Here is a 26,541-nt window from a genome sequence, read left to right on the forward strand (position 1 = left end):
GTAGAAGAGGGATTGAAGGAGCCAGCTGACTGCAAGCCAACGTAGTGTTTAGAAAATCCACATCACACCTCAGGGACGGGAGAACGAGCGGGCCAGGTCAGAGTTCGCCTAGAACCCAACGTCAGTCCCAAACAAACAGAATCTGACCACAAACGCCAACGTGTGCATCGGTGGTTAATCACAGCTGTTCATTACACCTGAAGTCCCATGGCAAATGGTGTGTGTGTGTGTGTGTGTGTGTGTGTGTGTGTGTGTGTGTGTGTGTGTGTGTGTGTGTGTGTGTGCATGGACTCGCTCAGACTGCTGGTTCTGGAGGGTCAGGTGGTCCTGGCGGTGCGTCAGCAGTACGTTGCCATCTGTGACCAGGTGTTGACTCTGGCAGACGGAGACGAGGTTGCCGTGGTACCGCCGCTGAGTGGAGGATAGAGGGAAGTGAGTGATGAGCTGATCTCTGGTCAGTCTGATCCATCCTGATGGCCTGATTCACAACAGTTTATTACTCTTTCAGTTTCAGTGATGTCAGCGGAGGTGAGAGACGTCTTCAAGCTGAGCCGTGATTGGCTGTCAGTACAGGAAGTGGTGGACACTGTCAGCAGCTCATCCTGTGGAGCTATCTCAGTATTTATAGGTTGGTAATGAACCACTGATCTAACAGGCACACATGGCTGTGTGGAACAAACGATCAGCCTGTGAAAGGTTGTCTCGACTGGGGTGCTGACAGAAACGTCCGACTGAAATGTTCGCTCCGGGGTCAGAAAGAGGAGGCTCACGGGCCGCCTATATACCATTGAGATAAAACGTCAACATTACAGAGCAAACTTGTCATGTGCCTATGTATGCATGTCTGATCTCAGACTTGTGTGTACTGAATCTCTAATTTCCCTCTGGGGTTAATAAAGTATCTTTGAATTGAATTGAATTGAAACAGAGTCAGTGGTAGGGTCGTGTTGCTGTTGGCCAATCAGAGCAGAGATGTCTGACTATCAGGAAGTAAGAGTCCATGTCCTATTGTCTGATGCTCTTCTCTCCTCCGGCTGATGTAAACAGGAAAGTTAGTCCCCCAGAGAGTGACTTACAAGGCCTTCATTCCTACTGGATACGCCTGCAGACGTAAAAAAACAGGAGTGAAGTTAAATATTCATAAAGAGGACGTGTTGGTTATGGTTTTTAATAATGCTGAGTAGGGCTGGACAATAGAGACAAAAGTGTATCTATAAAAAAATCATATTGATCGATATCAATGAATATTGAAAACTGTAGAAAATATATTTTAAGTGCAGCCCTGACTGTTTTATGTAAATACTTTATAATGAAACCAGAGCTGTAGAAAGAGAGAGTTACGACATGCTTTGAACTCGCCGACTCGCAGTCCCGCGGTTCATGGAGCTCTCAGTTCCAAACATCCCAGTGCCGTAAGTCAGTTTGAACGGCGTATGGTGGGACAAATCACAAAAATTTAATATAATCACATTTCCCCTGGCGATTTGTGGTAATTATTGAATACTATTAGATATTATATTATATATTATGTCCTAAGTCCTTCACAAAGTAGCCTATTTATATTTTTCCGAGCATTTGTAGGAAGACAAACACCCGTGACTGTTCTACATTACAGGAACACGACAGTCCTAACACACTAGAACACATTTAGACCACATACATTACTATAATATAGCAATAAATCTGATGTAGTAATGCAACACACTGCTCTAATATAAGCATACTTAATAACTAAATCCTACAAGAAGCCGTAAACTCGAGTTGTAATATCCATTTTAAAGTGTTTATTGAAAGCTAGAATTCTGCTCCAGCTTACCTTGAAAATACAGGTGCTGGCCAGTAAATTAGAATATCATCAAAAGGTTGAAAATATTTCAGTAATTCCATTCAAAACGTGAAACTTGTACATTATATTCATGCAATGCACACAGACCAATGTATTTCCAATGTTCATTACATTTAAATTTGATATTCATAAGTGACAACTAATGAAAACTCCAAATTTGGTATCTCAAAAAATTAGAATATTCTGAAAAGGCTGAATATAGAAGACACCTGCTGCCACTCTAATCAGCTGATTTACTCAAAACACCTGCAAAGGCCTTTAAAAGGTCCCTCAGTCTTGTTTTGAAGGCACCACAATCATGGGGAAGACTTCTGACTTAACAGCTGTCCAAAAGACAATCATTGACACCTTGCACAAGGAGGGCAAGACACAAAAGGTGATTGCTAAAGAAGCTGGCTGTTCGCAGAGCTCTGTGTCCAAGCACATTAACAGACAGGCGAAGGGACGGAAAAAATGTGGTAGAAAAAAGTGTACAAGCTCTAGGGATAACCGCACCCTGCAGAGAATTGTGACGACAAACCCATTCAAAAATGTGGGGGAGATCCACAAAGAGTGGACTGCAGCTGGAGTCAGCGCTTCAAGAACCACCACGAGGAGACTCATGAAAGACATGGGATTCAGGTGTCGCATTCCGTGTGTCAAGCCACTCTTGAACAAGAAACAGCGCTAGAAGCGTCTCGCCTGGGCCAAGGACAAAAAGGACTGGACTGATGCTGAGTGGTCCAAAGTTATGTTTTCTGATGAAAGCAAGTTCTGCATTTCCTTTGGAAATCAAGGACCCAGAGTCTGGAGGAAGAGCGGAGAAGCACAGAATCCACGTTGCATGAGGTCCAGTGTAAAGTTTCCACCGTCAGTGATGGTGTGGGGTGCCATGTCATCTGCCGGTGTTGGCCCACTCTGTTTCCTGAGGTCCAGGGTCAATGCAGCCGTCTACCAGGAAGTTTTAGAGCACTTCATGCTTCCTGCTGCTGACCAACTTTATGGGGATGCAGACTTCACCTTTCAACAGGACTTGGCACCTGCACACAGTGCCAAAACCACCAGCACCTGGTTCAAGGACCATGGTATCCCTGTCCTTGATTGGCCAGCAAACTCGCCTGACCTTAACCCCATAGAAAATCTATGGGGTATTGTGAAGCGGAGGATGCAATACGCTAGACCCAACAATGCAGAGGAGCTGAAGACGACTATCAGAGCAACCTGGGCTCTCATAACACCTGAGCAGTGCCACAGACTGATCGAGTCCATGCCACGCCGCATTACTGCAGTTATTGAGGCAAAAGGAGCCCCGACTAAGTATTGAGTGCTATACATGCACATTCTTTTCATGTTCATTCTTTTCAGTTGGCCAACATTAGAGAAACAAACATTTTTTCATTGGCCTTTAGAATATTCTAATTTTCTGAGATACCAGATTTGATGTTTTCATTGGTTGTCACCTATAAATATCAAAATTAAACGTAATAAACATCGGAAATACATTGGTCTGTGTGCATTGCATGAATATAATGTACAAGTTTCACGTTTTGAATGGAATTACTGAAATATTTTCAACCTTTTGATGATATTCTAATTTACTGGCCAGCACCTGTATGTAGCTGTTTATGCTTTGAATGATGATCTGTTATGTTCAGTAGAATACATTTTACTATCATTACTTTATATTTTTATGTGAAGACAGCACATGCATCTATAACCCAGTTTATCTGGCTTCTATAGCAACTAATTAAATCAATAAAACTGTATGGTTCATCACAGTAGATAAAAAAGTGTTAATAATGAAAAAATGAATACAAACTTGTACAACATGTATAATAGCATTTTAATAAAGCATTTTACCAACATTATGTTTAATCATTACATATGCAGAAATAAGCTGAATCATTAATTATGAGCAACGTACTCAAGACCTAATGAAACTCTTTTGAATAACTTTATTTTGATTATTATCAAAATAAAATGTGTCCGTGGGTTAAAATTTTAAGTCACTAATTTTAGGGTTGGATAAAATTTAGAAATGTAATTTTACATCTCTATATTTTTGGTTTAGTTCAATATTTCTATATGTACAAAAACTGTATTTTAATAATCCCTTTATAGGTTGATTATCTTACCGTGGTTGGCTGCACTGCATAAAGCAATCGGTCTGAGGGAGGAATCAATGTATGGCTTCCACAAAGATGCAGAGAGAAGAAGAAAATGGTTGGCTCAAGCCAGCAGGAGCAACCTCACCATGACCAGAGATCACAATAACAAAAAGCTGTGTGCATTGAGTTTAATGTGCACTCTCAAATGTTTTCTATCAAGGCTCTACATGTTGTGCTCTCAACTGCACAAGGCTGCAATTAAACTGTTAAATGTGGCAGGAAATAAACTAATACACCACTCTACAGGCACATTTTGAGCAGGGACAGTTTACTAAGACTAGGCAAGGCAAGGTGAGACTCAGGGCTGATGCTGTGTTTGTTCATCGCCCTGAACCAAGGAGGAGGAAGGATCCCGCAGTGAGAAGTACAGCAGAACCACTGCATGTTGATCCACTGACCAGTGACCACACATATTGTACTCAAGTAAACTGTGCTACGAATCTTTTGAAATATTAGACATTTGTATTTATTTTATTTTAAAATGACGGCCAAAACCACACAGATTAAATATCAGGCTTAATAAAGCAAATCATGGAAATCTCATAAAAATGAGAACAAATTCAACTGAGCAGAAAACTAGAAAAATTAAATGTGGATTATTGAACATTAGGTCTATTTTTCTAAGACTTTGATAGTTAATGACTTGATTTGTGATAATCATATTTCTTTGCTTTCACAGAATCCTGGCTGCAGCAAGAGGGCTATGTTAGCTTAAATGAGTCAACTCCTTCTAATTATTTAAATCATCATATTGCTCCAAGTACAGGGTGAGGAGGAGGAGTAGCAACCATTTTTCATTTAGACCTATTAATCAGTCCCTTACCAATTAATAATTACAGCTTCCGGTCAGTAACAAGATGGCGCCTGTGCTTGGCTTAGCCGCAGTCACCGGCCACTTTTTCAAACTTTTCTCCACTAACCTCCTCTTTTCCACCTTGCTCCTGTCTGCGATCCTCTTCGGTAGTGTCCCTGCTACCATCTCCTATGATCGCCAGACTCTTTTGTCCTTCCATTCGTTCACAATCACCCAAGATGCACCGAGGACGTACCTCCCTGTTTGTTTATCTGAGTGGCGTGCTGGCCCGTAGCCAAACAACGATCCCAACCAGGGCACCTCCAGTGATGTTAATCCGGTCCCGGAAAACATCGGAGGAAAAGAGGTAAACGAGCAGGAATCCAGATGAGAATAAGACTTCTCTTAAAGCGTGGCTTATCTAGTAAACATCGGCGTGATCTTCTAGCTTCTTATCCTTTGTTTGGCGACTTGAGCGCCACTTCCGCATTCCCGCCAGGCCGCATTGCGGCGCGGTTTCTCCGTTCAAGTTTTTTAAGGTTGGTTTAACTCATTCCTCAGTGGCTTCTCCTCCTGTTCCCTCCATAAGTGGTTTTTATAAACACCGTGGATCTAACCCCCTGCTAATTTACGTCCACTAACTCCAGCTGTTTCTGTAGTTTCTGATTCCTCCACCTCACTCAGCATGGCTCTATTAAATACCCGCTCTGTTAACAATAAGTCCTTCCTGCTCAATGATCTAATTCTCTCTAAAAACCTGCATTTTCTGTTTCTGACTGAAGTTTGGCAGCAAACATCTGATTATTCTGGTCTGATTGAACTTTGCCCGAGTGATTATTCTTTTCTTAGCCAGCCCCGGGGTTCTGGTCGTGGTGGAGGCCTAGCTGTTGTTTTTAGAGACCATCTTCCATGTAGCTCTACAACCTCTGGTCACTTTGCTTCCTTTGAACTGCAGCTAATTAAAGTCGGGCGTAAGGACCCGTTCTACTGTGCTGTGGTCTATCGTCCACCTGGTCCAAAAGGTTGTCCCACAAGGTTCTGTACTGGGGCCTCTGCTCTCCCTCCTCTATCTGCTTCCTCTTCAGCGCATCCTGAGCTCATTCAAAGGAATCTCCTACCATCTTTATGCAGATGACATCCAACTGTACATCTCCTTTAAGCCCCATGAGAAATCTAAGCTGCAGCTGTTACACACCTGCTTAGACTCTATCAAAACCTGGATGGCTGGGAGCTTTCTTCAGCTGAATGAAGATAAGACTGAGATCCTCATCTGTGCCCCAGACAAGCTGGTTCCCAAAGTCAGAGACTCTTGGTCAGTTTGCTTCTCACACCAAACCTTCCGTCAGGAATCTTGGCGTGACCTTTGACCCAGCTCTCACCCTGGATTCTCATGTCAGTTCTCTTGTTTGCTCTTCCTTCTTCCATCTCAGGAACGTTGCTAAGCTGAGCCCCATTCTGTCCCGCTCTGAACTTGAGACAGTTATCCACACCTTCATCTCCTCACGCTTAGACTACTGTAACTCTCTTTTCACGTGTCTGAGCAGAACCTCCCTGAACCGTCTACAGGTGGTTCAGAACGCCTGTGCTCGGCTTCTGACCAAGTCCTCCAAACACACCCACATCACCCCGCTTCTCCTCCAGCTTCACTGGCTGCCAGTCAACTTCAGGGTTCATTTCAAGATCCTGGTTCTGGTCTATAGGGCCTTACATGGACAAGCACTATCTTACATTGGTGATCTTCTTAGTCCCTACACCCCCAGCATGTCCCTGAGGTCCAGTGATCAAAGCCTACTGGTTGTGCAGCACCAGGCTAAAGACCAAAGGTGACAGATCATCTGCTGCTGTGGCCCCCAGACTCTGGACCTCTCTCCCCCTGAGCCTGAGATCAGTGGACTCAGTGGTCTCCTTTAAAAAGCAGCTGAAGACTCACTTGTTCAAGCTGGCTTTTATATGACCTTCTTCACCACTCTCTTTATTCTGCTCTCCCCACCTATTCCACCTTCCTCAGGATCCACTGATTTCCCTCTTTCCTATTCACTCTCTCTCTCTTTCTTAACATATTTTTGATCACAATTGTCTATTTTTTGCTCATTTTAAATATATTTTTAACCATTTTCTAATTTTTTAAATATTTTGACATTTTTTTGTTTTTGTGAAGCGCCTCGTGCTTTTTATCTTGAGAGGCGCTATAGAAATGAGATTTTCTTCTTCTTCGTCTTCTTCTTCTTTTGAACATCTTATTCTTAGTTTTCCTAATCCAGATTGCAAAACTGTAAAACCACTCTTGTTTGTAGTTATGTATCGTCCACCAGGCCCATTCTCTGAGTTTTTGGATCAGATCTCTGATTTTTTTTATATGATTTGGTGCTAAATACTGATAAGGTCATTGTAGTGGGGGATTTTAACATTCATGTGGACATTGAAAATGATAGCCTCAATGTAGTCTTTAGTAATATCTTAGACTCAATTGGTTTTACCCAAAGAATACATAGCTCCACCCACTCCTGCCATCATTTATTAGACCTTGTGCTGACTTATGGCATAGAGTGCGAGGAAATAACCATATATCCACATAATACAGTCCTCTCGGACTACTTTTTGATAACTTGGAGTAACCAAAAATTCAATGAAAACTGCTTAAATGGATCCATTAGTTAAGAGTGGTGATAAACACATTTAATTAACTACAGACCAGTGTCACCACTTCCACAGTTTTCCAAAATATTAGAATGAGTGTATCAAGGTTGGAGAAATTAATCGAAGCAAACAATATTTTAAACCATGAACAGTGTGGATTTAGGACCAAACATTCAACAGCAATGGCTATAATTAATTTAACAGGTAAAATATCAACAGCAATCAACGATAAAAACAACTACTTATTATTTTTATTGACTTAGAGAAAGAATTTTTATGTCTTTAATCATTTGAGGTTACTTCAGAGATTACATCAATATGGAATAAGAGATATGGCTCATCATTGGATAAAAAGTTATTTGGAAATTAGGAAACAGTTTATTAAGATTATGATGCTAGATCTAAACTGAGCGATATTGTGGAGTGCCACAAGGGTCAGTTCTTGGGCCTAAATTGTTAATGTTTATCAATTACCTTATAAGGTCATTACCATTTACCACTGCTGGGAAGAAGTTCTTCCTTTTTTCTGAAAAACACATGGTCAAACATAGCAAATGTTGTTGTTTCTGGAAATATAAAGTCACTATACCTGGTTTTCTGTTGGTTTTTTTTTTTTTTTTTTGTTTCTGATGAGTCTTCAGAGATGCTTCTACATGTCCTAACAGTGCCTAGATCTGCTGTATAAAAGCAAATTAGGTTTTAATAGTTTCACTAGGTCAGGCATCTGGATGAATTTTCTTACATAGGGTTGTTAATATTTAATACCTTTTGATGTACAGCTGCTTTTCACTTCGGATCCACTGTCATTCCAGAAAAGAGAAAGAAAAACAGCATGAGTGTAAATTTTTGGACAAATAAAATTAGAAATAGAAAAATCACGTACCTTTGTAGTTTTTTGTTCTGCTTGGATATAGTCTTCTGTCTCAGAAGATGCTTCCTTTATGGAATCACTGGATACCAGTAAAGAAGTAGAAATATATACTGTGTTAGTTGTCACAGTGAGCAAGCTAATTACTACAGATGTATGCCTATTCCAAAATGCCTCAACACTGTGTAGCACCTCTTCTTCTGTTCGGTGGCTGGACAGAGGAAGAGGCCTATCATACATATGCAGGGTTTCTCTTACATAGGCTCAGGCGTGAGGCTGCGCCACTGCTGAAATTCCAGCGCCACGCCTAAGAGAGCCCCCACACAGACGAATGGAATGGAAGCACTCTGTTCACAACGAACCCCCCCCCCCCCAGGACAACAACATGTGGCAGCGCTCTCAGACTGCAGGTTTATGGGTGGTTCCCAGAATATCAAAAAATAGGATGGGAGGCAGATCTTTTAGTTATCAGGCTCCTCTCTTGTGGAACCAGCTCCCAGCTTTAGTCCGTGAGGCAGACACCTTGTCTACTTTTAAGACTAGGCTTAAAACATTTTTATTTGATAGTGCCTATGGTTAAAATCTGATGTTAGCCCAGATATGGACACGTGGGGGAGTAGAGGGAGGTAGAGTGTACAGTCGATAAAGACGGCTCTCCCTTGCTCTTCCTCCAACATGCCTCCATCTAAAAGGCTAGTTTATCCAGAGTTATCTCTGTAGTTATGCTGCTATAGGCTTAGACTGCTGGAGGATACACTGACCACTTTCCACACTCGACTACTTTCTTCTACAGTCTGCTCTTTAACTGTATTATTTCCTGCTATTTCAGCTGTTAACTTTATTTTCTCTCTAAGTGTTTTTCTCCCCAGAAGAAGCTACAAAGATGTTCTGCTGAGCTGTGGTGGCCTCATGGAGGGGGCCATCAGATAATTGGCTATTGCAACTTAAATCCAGTACCTAAAATTAAGGGTAACAACATCTGATGTGTGCAGGTACGACCCGGGAAGACCAGGTGGACGGCAGAAAGGTGGTTGGTCTGGAGTATGAGGCATATGAGTCCATGGTCCAGTCGGAGCTCACTAAGCTGTGTGCTGACATCAGAACTCGCTGGCCCAGCGTGAGACACGTCTGCATCCACCACCGCCTCGGGTGAGCTAATGACCGCTTCTCACTGGTACAGGTGTCACATTTCAACAGGAAGTTACTTGGTCACTTCCTCCCCCAGATGGGTGAGTGTGGGTGAGGCCAGTGTCATCATGGCGATCTCGTCCCCCCACCGCCATGAAGGCCAGCAGGCTGTCCAGTACTGCATTAGCCAGCTGAAGGCCAACGCCCCCATCTGGAAAAAGGTGAGAACTGGAGGAGGGTGGAGCTTAGTGCCTGTGATGGGGTTGGGTCATCAATCAATAATCTTAGTGGTTGGTTGTGACTGTTTGACAGGAGGTTTACGACAATCAGGAGACAAGCTGGAGAGAAAACTCTGAGTGTTCTTGGTCCCAGAGTCCAGAGAAGACCTGCTCAGAATCCCACAACCAGAACTAAATAAAACTACCTGTGAGGAGGAATAAACTGTGTGTGTGTTTGTGCGCGCGCGTGCGCATGCACGCATGTGTGTGTGTGTGCGCCCGTCCGTCCACATCAAACTGAGGACTGACAGACTTTTGACCTATCAAGTCACTTTTTTCAAGTGAGGACATTTTGCCTGGTCCTTAAATTTATAGTGTTACAGATCTCTACTTGTTAGTTTTAGATGTATGGCGTGAATTAAGTTTTAATTAAGGTTGGTGTTAGACTGGTAATGGTTAAGGTTGGGCACAATTCAGTCACTAAAATGAACAGAAGTTGATGACGGTCCTCACAACAAATGTAAGACAATAATGTGTCTGAATTTGCATTTGCATGTTAAACCTGCTAGTGCAATTCAAGTGAAAGGTGGCTCTACAAAGTATTGAGGCAGGTAATAGAATAAAATAGTCGTGTGCTTAATAAAAATAAGCTTCGACAAGCTAAAACTGCTTTATTTTTCATCGCTAATTGAAGAGAATAAGAATAATCCTAAATTTCTTTTCAGTACAGTTGCCAAACTTAGGCAGAATCATAGCTCTGAGCCATCTATTCCCTTAGCCCTCAGTAGCAACGACTTTATGAGATTTTTCACAAGTAAAATAAATTCTATTAGAAACAAAATCTTTAGCATCCTCCCTAATGCGATATCTTCTTCCTCAGTAAGTGAGGCAGCATCAGAGGTGACTGTAGAACCTCATCTGTGCTTGAACCGTTTTGATCCAGTTGAGCTTTCAGAGTTATCAAAAATATTAGCTTCATCTAAACCTTCAACTTGCATTTTGGATCCAATCCCAACCAAATTATTTAAAGATGCATTTCCTTTGTTTACTGCCCCCATTCTAGATATAATCAATCTATCCTTAGTAAATGCGTATGTACCACAAGATTTTAAGGTTGCTGTAATCAAACCTTCACTTAAGAAGCCTTCTCTGGATCCAGATGACCCAATGAATTATAGACCACTATCTAACCTTCCAAAGTCCTGGAGAAAATAGTGGCCATCCAAGTATGTGAGCATTTAAACTAATGATCTGTGTGAGGAATTTCAGTCTGGTTTTAGAAAGTATCACAGCACTGAAACTGCATTATTGAGAGTTACAAATGATATTCTCATGGCCTCAGATAAGAATCTTGTGTCTGTTCTAGTCTTGTTAGATCTCAGTGCTGCCTTTGACACAGTTGATCACAATGTTCTTGTAGAAAGACTTGAACATGTTGTAGGGATCAAAGGAACAGCGCTAGGCTGGTTTAAATCCTACCTGTCTGATAGATTTCATTTTGTAAACATACATGACAAATCTTCATACTCCAGGGCAGGGGTGTCAAACGCAAATTCACACTGGGCCTAAATGAAGTCAAACTCAATATTTACTGAAAAGCAATGGCAAATGTGCACATTTTCCTTTATTTAGAGTGAGTGTTGTTGAATGTTTTCATTTGGAAACAAACTTATTTTGACAAACACTGAATCTGGTATGACCAAATTACGCACAAGCAAGTACATTTGAAATAAAACACATCGGTCGTTATTTATGTCTTGATTTTTTTCTACTCTTTGTATTCCTTAAAATGTGTATTTATTCAGCATTTTTGAATTTTTTTTGTAATTGGCATATTTATTGAACTTTTTCGTTGAACAGCAAAGATAACAAAAGTCACAATAACAGCCATCATTCAATTTACTCTTATGTCCGTCAGTCACCCGTGATGAGTAAAAAATAAAGGAATAATAACAACATGCAGATCAAACAAACATATAAAATTGATCTTTGACTTTTTGAATGGGGCGTTTATCATCCCTTTCATTTATATAGTGTGGGCTCTTTAGAGCAATGCTTTTTTTGTCATCCATTCGTTTTTACATTCTCTTTACATGCAAGTTTAGACATCCTATCAAAGCCTTGTAACATAGTCCGGACTTCCTATCCCGTTCTATCCCCCCCGCAGTCTATCACTCCAAGAACTTCATCCATAATTCTTTAGAAATTTGCCCAGTACTGTGTTATCATAGGACATCCCCATAATACATGGAAATGGTTAGCTTTTGCTTCTCCGACAACCCGTTTCTCCGTACTTTCTTTGTGCCGGAGTTATAAAATATCTCACCGTATTCCCTCCAAGACCTTGAACTGCTTATTTTCTATTGGTTTTCATTTATTTCTTCCCAGTTCTCTATCTGGATTGTTGTTAGCTTCCCTTTCCCATTTTAATATAATTTATAGTATTCCCCTTCAGATCTTCCATTATTGTGTAGATTTTGGATACGATTTTTAGTTTTGCCTGAGATTTGCTTCAATCATTATTTTAAGTAACCCCTGCAATTTATTATCATAATAAATGTTTTTAAGGGCTTTCCCTAGGTGTGATCCCAACTGCAGGTACCTGTTTATTGTGGGAAGTATAATGGGCCATTCCCATCTGTACCGGGTTGGCCCGGGCCGGGTAGCCCCAGTTGGCCCCAGCCTGGCCCGGTTGATTCCACACATCCTTGCCTTAAGCCCATGTGGGCTGATTCTACCCACCAATCAGAGGCTTGCTCTAATGGAAGGTGTGAATTTGCTGTCAGCAGTGGGTGTGTTGGCCCTGGTCGGCCTGAAGCAGACCCCCTCGAGAAGAGGGCTGAGAATGAGCCTCGGTTGGCCCGGAAAAATACCAGGCCACCCAGATATGTAAACAACCTACGCTACCCGGCCCGGGCCGACCCGGTACTGATGGGAATGGCCCATAAGGGTACACCTGTGCACTACTAATGATGTCGGATCAGCATCTTGATGTGGCACGCCTGTGAGGTGGGATGGATTATCTCAGCACAGCAGAAGTGCTCACTGTCACACATTTAGACTGATTTGTGAACAATGTTTGAGAGAAATGGTAATATTGTGTATCTGGAATGAATTTTAGATCTTTAAGTCCATCTCATGAAAAATCAGAGCAGAAACAAAGGTGTTGCATTTATATTTTTGTTGAGTGTTTCATTCATTTCCTGAAATCCTATAATTCCTTATTTTGTAATTAAGTCCCAGTACCTCTGTGGTCCATCTTTCCACCATCTGAACGTGTTGTCTAATTTATTTGGTGTAAATTCTGGATCATATGCAATCCACCTCAAAAACCTGGTTTCTTCTGTTACATTGTGTTTTTTAAAAGTGTCATTCCAAATTTGTTGAGATAACTTGCGCCATGGATGTAAGTGAACCATTAAGTCATTCTCTCCCACAAGAGCCTTCATTGGGGGTCCTTCATCTAGTCGCTCCTCTATATCTTTCCACTCGGCCTGATAGTCGGGATCACATCGAAGGATGCCACCTCCTTCCTAAGAAGGGTAACAACAAGCCCACGATCATGCTTTCGCGTTGTCAACAGGAAAAATAAAATGGCATTGTTAAGGCAAGGACACAAGCTCAGGGGAACGACTGTTTATCTGAACGAGCACCTGACCAGGACGAATGCAGAAAAAGCAACAGCAAGCAGTCCAACACACATGGGTGGCAAAGTGGCTCACCAGAGGAGGCCAAGATCCTCACGGTGAGGCATTTTGGAGGAACTGGACAAGTTTCAGTGAAATCATGGAAGCAACGCATGGAAATCTGTCCAGGTAAAATTGAATCACTATTCCACCTTCCTGACCTACAAACGTCACAACAAAATAACAGTGACCTGTTGTCAGGAATCGTGCAGTTACAACAGCTGGATAGGAAAACTCGTGAATGCATCGATGACCATGATATAGAGACAGATATACCCGGAACGAAATGTTTTCTCCTCCACTTTTAATTGTGATTATTACACCAATAAACAGTTTAATACAAGCCTGATTATGAAGAGAAGATCCTCCATTATTCATGTTAACAGCAGAAGTGTGTATTCTCATTACAACAAAATAAATGAATAATTACAAACATTCAACCACCAGTTTAGTGTCATAGCAATATCCGAAACCTGGTTTAATGAAGAAAACAGGATTTAGAAAAGGACGATTATGAACTAAATTATATGAACAGAAGAAATAAAACTGGTGGAGGGTAGCGCTGTATGTGCTCAAAACAATCAAATACTCAGTACTAAATAGTATGTCCATTGTACTGGATACTATAATGGGATGCTTAAAGAGCAAGTCACCCCTTACAAGAAGTGTACTCCACTCCCACGTCATGTTTGAAAAATGCAACAAATGCTGTTGCCTAGCAGACCGAGAGGGTGGAGCCACTAACAAATACACACACTCACGACATTGTGACATCATAATGTACCAGTTTACATCATAGCATACCTCTTAGCCAATAGCGGTGGCAGATTTAAATTCAAATGCAGTGCAGACTTTTTACCTGACAACGGCACAACACTGACAGTTTCAGGCAGAAAATTTAAATTTTAACTAAAATGCACTAAAGTGCAAAACTATTGACTACACGTGTCTGTAGCACGATTAGACACACATTTATATAGTTTATCAGAAAAAAAAGTTGATTTGGGGGTGACTTGCTCTTTAAGTACTGAACTAAAAAATGAAAAACTACAGAATATTATTGTAAGCTGCATTTGTAGATCACCTGACTCAAGTGTAGATAACTTCAATGAGTGTATGGATAAAGTATTTTCTGTGGTTAGAAATATGCCTGTATTCATATGTGGGGAATTTAATATTAACCTTTTAAATCCAAACACTCACAAACCAACTTGTGACTATATTGATGGGAGTTGTAGCATCCATCCATACAAAGCCTAGTAGAACCCCTTCAAACGGTGCAACTTTAGTTGATGTTTTCTGTTATGATTTCTTTGTGACATTACTGACCATTTACCAGTTTTTAATATACATAACCACACGGTCTGTACGAGGAAAGAGACTTCTGATGTGTGTCATAAACTAATAACAACGGATCAAACAATAATTACATTAAATGAAGACTGAAAGTCTTGAGACTGGAATTCTTCCTGTGGAGCGACAGAAACAGACGAGGCTTACAGTCATTTTATAGAGATGTTAACTTCACTGTATAATAAGCACCGCCCCATCAGAAAATTAATAAATCAAACAAATATTCCAAATGCTCCTGGATTTCCACGGGATTACAAAACGCATGTAAGAAAAAAAGGTCTTTACAAAAAACGTCTTAATTTAAAACTAAAGAAGCTGAAGATGGAAACAAGGTGTCCAAGAACAAGTTAGCAGCGACATTGAGAACAGCAAAGTAATTATATAATACAAATGTGTTATCAACAAACAGATTCAACATGAAAAGCACACATTAGCCAGTTTCATAAAGCAAGGATCTAAAAAACTCGTGTCTGCATCACTTCGTTGGGTCCAACAGTGAAAGCGACAACGTGAGCGGTATCGTGAACAGCTGTAAACATCGGTCCTGACATAGCTAAGAAACTTCCCATCGAGAAGTAGAGCTCAAAATAGAGAGAAATGAATCCAGTTTTTCTTTCTGCAGTTTTTAGTATGAAATACTTCATATTATTGGTGACTGTAAAAGTAAATTCTCCAGACTGTCACTCAATTGATATGGTGTTAATAAAAAAGGCAATAAGTAATATTATCACACCTTAACACATCTGTAACCTGTCGCTCAACAACGGCGGTTCCCAAAGAAATGAAAAGGGCAAAGGTCGTACCGATAGATAAAAGTGGAGATAAGTATGATTTTAGTAACTATAGACCTGTCTCACTACTTCCGCAATTTTCAAATATTCCTGAGAAGGTTTTTGACAGTGGGTTAAAACGTTTTATTAAAATAATGTAATTAGTGAAAGGCGATATGGTTACAGATTTACTTCAACGGTTCTAACTGATGCGACAGAGGAGTAATCTGAAGCACTAGACAACAAAAAGCATGCTGTAGGAGTTTTCACTGATCTTAAAAACGCTTTTGACACAATCATGAAATATTAGGAAATGAGAACAATATGGAACACTTTGAGAAAACTAAAGTTAACAGCTGAAATAGCAGGAAATGATGCAGTTGAAGAGTAGATTGTAGAAGAAAGTGGTCAGCACGGCTGATACCCCAATTTTATTATAATGAATTTATGCATGGCTAAATGTCAGATAATGATTAATAAAGGTGCACCGTTGGTATTGTGCTTTGACTTTATTTTAGTTCATAGTAGCCAATCAGACTACGATTAATACTTTGTGCTTTTTTCTACTTTATGGGTCGTTTACATGCGCCATCTTGTCCTAATTTGTGTCTCTACCTGGCCACCCCAAAATAAATGTTCTAGACACACACCTGTTGAGCAGACCACCCTCAGACAGGCACTGTGAACAGATCCCTCCACGTTTCACTCTCTAGATACGTTTTACCAGTCAGGACGAAGGTTCAGAGTCCGCCTCTGTCAGCACAACCGGTACAAACGCTCACTTCTCCCATTATCAGTGAAGCTGTTAAAGCACAAGATGAACATGTCCACTAGAATGCGCTGTTGCCTAGGCAACGGAGTCAAAAACCAATGGCTCTGGAGCCAGCTTAGCAGACAACTCCTATGTCAGAGGCGAGTTATCACCAGTGTGTGTGTGTGTGTGTGTGTTGGACGTGTCTTGCCCAAGGGCACTACGTTAGACCCAGATGAAGCCTGGGTTAGAACTGGCAACCCACATGTTACAGGACAAATTCTTATCCCCTGAGCCACTGATGGACTGTGGACACCTGCCTCACCTCACCTGGGGCCTGACGGGGACAAACAGCTGTCTGAAACTCAGGAATAAACAATTTAGACAGAGAGAGAGAGAATAAAAGGTCCGAGCCAATCAGGCTTCTCAGAATCTCTGAATCACTTCCTGTTTCTTGCCTGGGGGAGCAGCTAATTACCACACTGACTTATGATGTCATCATGATGATGACACTACACATAAGCATCCTGGCTGTCACATGACAAGAGGGTTTAGGTGTTTTTGTTTAAAAAAGTGGAACTGGTTTCTAGATGATGTCATCAGGGACATAGTTCAGTTATTAGACGAGTTTCACCAAGTCAAACGAAAAAGTACCAAATAGCTAAGTTTGACCTGTAGTAGCTGCTGTAAGCGTGTGTGTGTGTGTGTGTGTTTTCCTTTATTTGAACTTTATTCGTGTCATTGTTTTCATTTTAAAGGTGAGAGGTAGTTCAGAAGGAGAAAGCTGGAGGTGAGACAGCTCGAGCCACACCTGCTGAGGTGCAGGTAGGTGCTACAATGAGGGCTGAGGAGATTTTAGATGGTTGATGACGAGAGGGAGGAGAACACCATGACAGCAGGACTGGACTTGATGGTTGGTCTGCAGGAGGAGCTCTGGTGGAGTCAGATCCACCAATGCGGGTTTACCTGTTGCCGATGTATACAGGTTAGGGGTTCTGAGAGCAGGGCGCAACCTGGATAAGCGGAAGTGAAAGGATGAATTACTAAAAGTATGTTTATTCAGACAAGCTTTTATTTTGGAAGCACAAGCCGAACTTTGCTTTCGCTTCCGGTGTCGGCGCCGTACCCCCCCCCCCCCCCGTGTTGATCAGCTGACCGTCCATCGGTCTGCTGACTGTCAATAAGCCCCGAACACAGAACCCGAACCCCGCTGCTGGAGCCCTCGGACCGGACCGGACCACTTCCTGCCGCCCTTCGCTGCTACCCGGAGAGCGGATCTCTGGCAGCAGCAGCCGTTGCTCCTGGTTCCGGTGTTGTCCAGTCAGCTGGTCGCGACCACCCAGAGCCGAAGCTCCCTGAGGCGGCCTTCAGCCCCGCAGCCCCCCGGAGAGCCATGGACCTGCTGGATGTCGCCATGCAGGGCCTGGCCGTGTTCGGCCTGGTTCTGTTCGCCGTTTTGTGGCTCATGCACTTCATGTCCATCATCTATGTGTGAGTGACCCTTCTGTCGTGTCTGGACCTTGATCACCGACCCGGTTCGGCTGCCGGTGATCCCCGTGTGTCAGCTAGACCAGCCGGTGACCGTTACCGGTTAGCTGCTGCTTACAGCCGAGTACAGCTGAGTCCGCCCGACGGAGGACTTCCTGCGGTTTCGGATCACACCCATCACGGCCTGTAGCATTAGCCGTTAGCCTTCCGGTGTTCCGCCGGTAGACCGGTCCTGGTTCTGACAGCTGCGTGTTTACCGGCGTCGAGTTTTTTTATTCAGCAAAACTTTATTATGTTTTATCCAGAAAAACCACAACTTCCGGTCTTGTTCCGGTTCGGTTGGGACTTTTACATAACTCCGGTTTCTGGTCCTGGTCCTGTTGCTGGTGAGCAGAACCACATCATTGTGTCTAAGCTGACCTTTGACCTCTGTTGCAGGCGTCTTTACCTCCATAGGAAGAGGTCAGAGGTCAAGCAGCCGTTCCTGCAGGTAGCTGGAGTCTCTCTGCTGAAACCACTGAAGGGGGTCGACCCGAACCTCATCTGCAACCTGGAGACCTTCTTCACTCTGGACTACCCCAAGGTAACACACACACACACACACACACACACACACACACACACACACACACACACACACACACACACACACACACACACACACACACACACACACACACACACACATTTACACACACATACACATTTACACACACACACACACACACACACACACACACACACACATACACATACACACACATACACATTTACATTCACACACACACACACACACACACACACACACACACACAGGGATTTACTGACATGTGACCCTCAGCTGACTGGGCCCTGACTCACTAACATCAAAACCTCTCATAAACGATGGGGGTTCTGCTGGTGCCCCGGCCTGGTTACCGGCCCCCTCCACCAGACCTGCTGCCGCTACGGTGTGTTGGTGCGTTTCCTGTGAAACGCTCAGCCACAATCCAAGTGACTGGAGGTAGTGTAGTATTAAATCAGGTGTGTGTGTGTGTGCGCGCGCTCTGACAGCACTGTATGGGCTGCGCTGACACTGATCTGCTAACAAAGTTCCTAACGGATAAATGAAGGGAATAAAGCGTAGCCTACGCTCACACGCCACTCTTCCAGAACATTCAAGCTCAGGAGTTCAGATCGGGTCAGACAGGAAGTCAAACAAGAAGCTGTTGTTAAACATGGGAACTTTAAAAAGTCCCATGCAGATTTGCTGTTTACTAGTAAAACATGAGACCTCCATAGCCGAGGCAAACCCAACAGAACCGAACCACAGACCTTCTGGGAAAGCTGCTTCTGTCGTAGAGATGAGCTCAGTGTTTCTGGGTCACATCCCGCCTCTTCCTGCCATGAATGAACAATGCTAACTTAGTTATGAAAATGCAGCATAGAAATGAGGTGTCATTTCACAGGTAACCATGGCAACTTGGATAGAAATTCAGACTCTAGGACGTCGCGTTGGTGCGCAAAAAATGTTTTCTCCCTTCCAGCGGCACTGTGCTGCTGCAGCGGTGGGCTGAGGAGCGATCAGGCAACATCCAAATAAAAACATGGTCAGATGGATGCGCTGCTGCATCAGGGTGCTCTGGGATGGCTGGATATCCCAGTCTAACACCGGCTTTTCAATTCCAGGCCTCGAGGACCGGTATCCAGCACATTTCAGTGGTTTCTCTGGTCCAACACACTGGATTTTGTGGTTGAATCACCTGTGCAGCAGCTCATCAGGCCCTGCAGAAGCCTGTTAATCACCTACTAACTGAAATGTTGAAGCAGGGTTAAAACCAAAACGTGCTGGACACCGGCCTCGAGGCTCGGGATGAATGTCCCTGCTGTACAGAATATTCCTGTCATCAAGATGCACAGTGAGCTGGGGGGTGGGGGGGTCAGAGGTAACTGGGGGTGTGTCAGAGGTAACTGGGGGGGGGGGGTGTCAGAGGTAACTGGGGGTGTGTTAGAGGTAACTGGGGGGCGTGTCAGAGGTAACTGGGGGGTATCAGAGGTAACTGGGGGGGTGTCTGAGGTAACTGGGGGTATGTCAGAGGTAACTGGGGGGTGTCAGAGGTAGCTGGGGGTGTGTCTGAGGTAACTGGGGGTGTGTGTCAGAGGTAACTGGGGGGTGTGTCTGAGGTAACTGGGGGGGTGTGTCAGAGGTAACTGTGGGTGTGTGTCAGAGGTAACTGGGGGGGGGGTGTCAGAGGTAACTGGGGGTGTGTCTGAGGTAACTGGGCGGGGGGGTGTCAGAGGTAACTGGGGGGTGTCAGAGGTAACTGGGGGTGTGTCTGAGGTAACTGGGCAGGGGGGGGGGTGTCAGAGGTAACTGGGGGGTGTCAGGGGTAACTGGGGATGTGTGTCAGAGGTAACTGAGGGTGTGTCTGAGGTAACTGGGCGGGGGGGTGTCAGAGGTAACTGGGGATGTCTGTCAGAGGTAACTGAGGGTGTGTCTGAGGTAACTGGGCGGGGGGGTGTCAGAGGTAACTGGGGGTGTGTCTGAGGTAACTGGGGGTGTGTCAGAGGTAACTGGGGGTGTGTCTGAGGTAACTGGGGGGGTGTCTGAGGTAACTGGGGGGGTGTCTGAGGTAACTGGGGGTGTGTCTGAGGTAACTGGGGGTGTGTCTGAGGTAACTGGGGGGTGTCAGAGGTAACTGGGGGTGTGTCTGAGGTAACTGGGGGTGTGTCAGAGGTAACTGGGGGTGTGTCTGAGGTAACTGGGGGTGTGTCAGAGGTAACTGGGGGTGTGTCTGAGGTAACTGGGGGTGTGTCAGAGGTAACTGGGGGTGTGTCTGAGGTAACTGGGGGGGTGTCTGAGGTAACTGGGGGTGTGTCTGAGGTAACTGGGGGTGTGTCTGAGGTAACTGGGGGGTGTCAGAGGTAACTGAGGGTGTGTCTGAGGTAACTGGGGGTGTGTCAGGTAACTGGGGGTGTGTCAGGTAACTGGGGGGGGGTGTCAGAGGTAACTGGGGTGTGTGTCTGAGGTAACGCTGCTGCCTGTTTTCCAGTTTGAAGTCCTGCTCTGCGTTCAGGATCAGGACGATCCAGCTGTTGACGTCTGTAAGAAGCTGTTGGGTAAATATCCTAACGTGGACGCTCGTTTGTTCATTGGTGAGTAATGTTTTGTCAGTAACGTTTAGTTGCTCCACCTCTTGTTAGCGCTCTCGTTAGCATGAGCTCTTTTTTGTTTGCAGGTGGGAAAAAGGTTGGAATCAATCCAAAGATCAACAACCTGATGCCGGGATACAATGGAGCCAAATATGGGCTGGTGTGGATCTGTGACAGCGGCATCAGAGGTCAGAACCGGATCCTGAGCTATGCTGTGTGTGAGGCATCAGCAGGTGTTGAGTGCTTCGTAGCTGTTGTAGAGGTTACTCCCAGATAGGCGTGGGAATTGATACGTTTTTATCCATATCAATGATATTGTCCATTCTGTCTATTGATCCAGTTCCAGAGAAGTTCAATAGTTGGCAAAAAAAAAAACGAATGGCACACGGCCTCCTGCATTAAAACTGGGTTTATTCATGAAAAATAATCAGTTGCACCTGACACGGTTGGAAGATCTTTCCTTTCTGCTCCTGTGAAGGCAGTCATCTTCTAGTTTGGTCGCTGTTGCTGTAGCTGTTGTAGAGAGGGACCATCTCACCACAGATCAGACGGGAGTCTGCTGGTGTGGAGGTGTGTGTGTAAGGCTAATGACGCTAACACGACGGGCAGTGTTACCTGCAGTATTAACAGGAGAGGACGCCTGCAGCTGCGTTGAAACTCACTGGTCCGGGTTAGGTCAAAACACGTCATTACCTCTAAATTATTGCGTATTTCATGCCCAAAGGCTTTTCCCTTCCCTTCATGTACCATCTACTTAGCAGTTGTTGGAAGTTACCCTCTTGGCACGCCTTCTTGTAACCTGTAACCAAACTTTCGAGTGTTTGGGCCACTTAGACGCCATGTTTCCGTCTTCTGTTAGCTACACAACGTGCGCACCGACGTCATTCGCGCCGACTGGAGTAGATCAGGGGAATCGTTTGAAAAGTGGCGAACGATTCCTAGGAATTAAAATCATAGGAACCGGTTCTCAAGAACTGGTTTTCCCAACCCTACTCCCAGACCTGAACCCATCTTGTTCAGAAACACTTCTGGGATTTAAACACAGCACCCAAAAGTGAACGTAACACTTTTAGACATCAGTTCCCATTTGGGAATATCTCCTGGATATCCGCCCTGATACGGAAAGCCAATGTGTTGAGCCTGATTGATTCTCCTGCGTGAGCTCCAGACTGGAGAGACGCAGACGGCGTGTCTGTTCAGGCAGGCTGTTGAAAACAATTCCCCGCCAGGACAACAGCGGGCGTAGCGTTTTCCTGTGGTACCCTGCCACCGTAACACTCGTGTATCCGGTCCCTGACTAATGTGTTTATATGTCAGAGGCTTTGTAACACGGACAACGTTGTCCTTTCTCTTCCACCTCTTGGTGCGGTCGGCACCTCTAAGCCCACGTTTGCCACCGCCTCCGTCCACGTTTGCTCTGTATTTTCTGCTCCTTCAGCCGCAGGTCAACAAACCTTCATATTTTTGGACTTTTTCCGTGATGCTTTCTTCAATCTGTTCTGGGTCTGCCGCTAAGTATCTTTACTTTTTAACAGTGCTGGTGACAATTTATAAAAGGTGGCGTCCTGACCAATCACAAGCTCGCGGTCTCCGTCACTTTGGACAGATGTTTAAAATTTTGGGCACGTCTTTGTCACCCTCTGTGAGCCCGTCGGAGAGCCCGAGGCTTCCCCAGTAAACCGTCCCGCTGCCGTTTTGCGCCGCTGATGCTTGCGGTAGGAAACTCTTTCTTCTCTTCGTGTGAAGGCCTTCTACGGTCTTTGAAAGCCCCAAGGTGCTTTACGTCACTTACTTCTGACCACCACCAGCCATGGTGACTCAGATGGGGGCGCTTCAGTTTGACGGCATCTTCTAACCGCGCGGGTCGGGATTTCCAAGGTCGCGGTATTTAGTGGGATCCCGTGATACACATTTGAAGTGGTCCGACCGAGGGGGTTCTGGTAGTTAGACCACCAAGATGTGTCCTAATACTTTGATTTGAGTCTCTTTCAGTTGTTTAACATTTTGTTGTTTTAGATTTTTTTTCCGAGCGATATTCTGTGAACGTTCCATCGTTCTGAAGATGGTTTATCTTCAGGTCTCATTTCAAAAAGAACCTTTTTTTTCTACCTGATTTGATCGTTATTATCATGATGGGAACATCTCATATCAGCCAGCTCAACAGATCAGTAACAGCCCACTTTTGTGCTGCAGTGAAACCGGACACCCTGACGGATCTGACCAATCAGATGACAGAGAAGGTGGGATTGGTCCACGGGTTGCCGTATGTTGCTGACCGCCCAGGCTTCGCCGCCACTCTGGAACAGGTAAGGTCACATTGGAGAGGTAGCTTCACCTGGATCTGCTTGCTAACGGAGGCTCACTTGTCCCAGGTGTACTTCGGGACGTCCCACCCTCGCTCGTATATCTCGGCCAATGTGACGGGGATCAAATGTGTGACAGGGATGTCGTGTCTGATGAGGAAGGATGTTCTGGACCAGGCAGGGGGGCTTTTGGCGTTCGCTCAATACATTGCAGAGGATTACTTCATGGCTAAAGCAATTGCCGACAGGTTACTACTTAGCATTAGCTTGCTGCTGGCGCCATGTTGTTCGGATATGATAACATCCTTCCTGTTTCCTACTCAGAGGCTGGAAGTTCTCCATGGCAACACAGGTGGCATTGCAGAACTCTGGTTCGTACTCCATTGCACAGTTCCAGTCACGCATGATAAGGTGAGCTTGCCCCCTGCTGCCTGATTGGCCAGTCTTTACCAACTCCATGAAAGTAGGGCTTAGAAGGTTCGACGTCATTCCTGCTGTGTGTTTGACCAGGTGGACCAAGCTCAGAATCAACATGGTTCCAGCAACTGTCCTGGAGCCCGTCTCAGAGTGCTTTCTCGCCAGCCTCATCATTGGCTGGGCTGCTCATCATGTCTTCAGGTACAGCCAATCAGAAAACAACAGCTCAGGGTTTGGTGCTTAGAGCAATTCAATTCAGTTTATTTCTAAAGCGCCAAATCACGACGAGTCGTCTCAAGGACCTTCACACAGTAAACATCCCAACACAGGTCAGGTCATTAAGCCAATCAGTAAACAGTTTCCTATATAAGGAACCCAGCAGGTCGCATCGAGTCACTGACTAGTGTCAGAGTGTTTACAGCAATCCTCATACTAAGCAAGCATAAAGCGACAGTGGAGAGAAAAACTCCCTTTTAACAGGAAGAAACCTCCAGAGGATCCTGGCTCAGTATAAGCAGCCATCCACCACGACTCACTGGGGATGGAGAAGACAACACACTCACACACACAGGTTACACTGTGATTTCTTAGTAAATATTCTATTTGGCGAGAGATAAACTTTATTGTATTTATCCTAGTGAATCTATAATTAAACGGGTAAACTAGTAGTAGCACATTCAATGTCAAAGAGAGTAAAATGTTATTATCAGGAGAGGGAGAATGTTTAAGTGGTTAGCAGCAGTGTGCTAGCCGATGGCCCCCTCCATGAGGCCACCACAGCTCAGCAGAACATGGTTGTAGCTTCTTCTGGGGAGAAAAACACTTAGAGAAAAAATAAAGTTAACAGCTGAAATAGCAGGAAATAATACAGTTAAAGAGCAGATTGTAGAAGAAAGTAGTCGAGTGTGGAAAGTGGTCAGTGTGTCCTCCAGCAGTCTAAGCCTATAGCAGCATAACTACAGAGATAACCCTGGATAACCTAGCCTTTTAGATGGAGGCATGTTGGAGGCAGGACAAGGGAGAGTCGTCTTTACCGACTGTACACTCCACCTCCCTCTACTCCCCCCACTTGTCCAGATCTAGGCTAACATCAGATTTTAACCATAGACCCTATCAAATAAAAATGTTTTAAGCCTATTCTTAAATGTAGACAAGGTGTCTGCCTCACGGACTAAAGCTGGGAGGTGGTTCCACAGGAGAGGAGCCTGATGGCTAAAAGATCTGCCTCCCGTCCTATTTTTAGATATTCTAGGAACCACCAGTAAACCTGCAGTTAAATAAGGAATAAGTAAGTAAACACTGGAATCATGCTGCTTAGGTTACATGGTGATCTATTAATGAGAACCAGATGGCTGCTGTAGCCCTGACAGACCTGCTGTGTGTTTCAGGTGGGACATGATGGTGTTCTTTATGTGTCACTGCCTCGCCTGGTTCATTGCTGACTACATCCAGCTCACTGGAGTCCAGGTACCTGCAGGCTTATATTTTGTAAGAACTCATCCTGGGTTTCACATAAATGAGCCTTATTTCTGTAAGGACTTCTACAGCTCAAGAACCCCCCAAGGTGCTTAACGTCTTTTACTTCTGAGCACCACCAGTCGTGGTGACTCAGACGGGTGCGGCTCGGTTTGTCAGCCTCTTCTCACGGCACAGGTTGGGATTTCCCCGACTGTACCTGTGTCGTCATGCTTCTTAGTGTACGAACCCGGTCCAAAAATGCAACATCAGCAACTGTCATACTGGGGACAGGCCAATACATCGAGCTGATATTTACCCTACTATACACAGAACCAAAATATAAACGCAACACTTTGGGTTTTGCTGCCATTTTTCATGAGCTGAACTCAAACATCTGAAAATGTGTCTACATGTGTTGGTGAGCCCTTTTCCTTTACCAAGGTAACCCATCCACCTCACAGGCGTGGCACATCAAAGGGCTGGAGCAACCCTAACCCACGCTGTAGTGATCCATCAGGTGGAAGTTTGGATCAGAACTTTTTGCTCATGAAGAACCCACAGAACGGTTCTCTTTAACTAAATACGTTTCAAGTCTGTTAACGACATGTAAACAAAGTCTAAAATCTGAGCCTTTAATTGATTGGTGACATCATCAACAGGGCGGTCCCCTGAGCTTCTCTAAGCTCGACTTCGCCGTTGCGTGGTTCATCCGGGAGTCCATGGCCGTGCAGATCTTCCTGTCAGCTCTGTGGGACCCAACCATCAGCTGGAGGACCAGTCGGTACCGGCTGCGTTGTGGTGGCACTGCTGAGGAGATCCTGGATGTGTAGTTGCCACGGCAACCGTATCGTTACAAAGAGGAGCAGAAAGAGACTGATGTTTTATACCAGAGGACACTGAAGCGTGTGTGTGTGTGTGTGTGTGTGTTATTACCTATTTATATTTCTTTTGGTGCTACAGTTGAATTATAGGAGAGCTAACCATCAGGGTGCCGGTCGGAGGAACAAACAGGAAGCTGCTGCGCGTGAGGCGTTGCACTGAGTGATCTGATCTCTGACAATAAGAGCTGGGACAAAGTCAGCCAATCAGGACACAGCAACAACTAAACTTTACTCCTAACTAGCTCAAAAGAAACCACAACAAGCAGAATCTCCACAACTCCTCAACTTGTGTCTTATTTTGAAAGTCACAAGAAGTCTGCTGAGTGGTTCTGTTTGATCAAATGTGATTGGCTGATCTGACCGTTGCTGTTAAAGGGATTCAAACCTAAAATTGTTTGCTAGTTTTGCATCCACACCATTCAGCAGATTTTATTTTGGAGGAGCACTTGTCCCCATAAACATCCTGACCCTCTTGGACGCGAGGACTCTGACGAGCCTGAGGTTCAGACCTTCACAAGTTCATACAAAACCTGCACTTAATTTATTTAGTTTCTTGTTTCAACAAACTAATTAAAGCAACTTTTATTAAAACTTAAAACTAGCAACTAAATCTGGAAATGAGTGGAAGTCCTGTCTGATGAGGTCAAAAAAGAAAGTCCCAACTT

General features: G+C 44.3%; 2 protein-coding genes across 3 annotated transcripts; both read left to right on the forward strand.

The window, feature by feature from the left end:
• Positions 1 to 299: 299 nt before the first annotated feature.
• mocs2 (molybdenum cofactor synthesis 2) lies at positions 300 to 9,860 on the forward strand. 2 transcript variants are annotated; one of them, XM_070552502.1, is made up of 5 exons: positions 300 to 432; positions 509 to 628; positions 9,284 to 9,440; positions 9,517 to 9,640; positions 9,708 to 9,860. In XM_070552502.1, the coding sequence occupies exons 2-5, from the start codon at positions 517 to 519 to the stop codon at positions 9,726 to 9,728; spliced, it is 414 nt and encodes a 137-aa protein (XP_070408603.1). In that variant the 5' UTR covers positions 300 to 432; positions 509 to 516; the 3' UTR covers positions 9,729 to 9,860. The 2 variants fall into 2 exon arrangements, with proteins under 2 accessions (XP_070408603.1, XP_015798787.3); XM_015943301.3 differs by having other exon boundaries at positions 9,732 to 9,860.
• Positions 9,861 to 17,384: 7,524 nt separating this feature from the next.
• Positions 17,385 to 26,050, forward strand: ugcg (UDP-glucose ceramide glucosyltransferase). The gene is made up of 10 exons (XM_015943302.3): positions 17,385 to 17,688; positions 18,124 to 18,268; positions 20,718 to 20,820; positions 20,904 to 21,005; positions 23,011 to 23,123; positions 23,190 to 23,368; positions 23,445 to 23,531; positions 23,631 to 23,738; positions 24,926 to 25,004; positions 25,655 to 26,050. The coding sequence occupies exons 1-10, from the start codon at positions 17,591 to 17,593 to the stop codon at positions 25,823 to 25,825; spliced, it is 1,185 nt and encodes a 394-aa protein (XP_015798788.1). The 5' UTR covers positions 17,385 to 17,590; the 3' UTR covers positions 25,826 to 26,050.
• Positions 26,051 to 26,541: the final 491 nt, after the last annotated feature.

This window comes from Nothobranchius furzeri, chromosome 6, assembly GCF_043380555.1.
Source record: "Nothobranchius furzeri strain GRZ-AD chromosome 6, NfurGRZ-RIMD1, whole genome shotgun sequence".
NCBI lineage: Eukaryota > Metazoa > Chordata > Actinopteri > Cyprinodontiformes > Nothobranchiidae > Nothobranchius > Nothobranchius furzeri.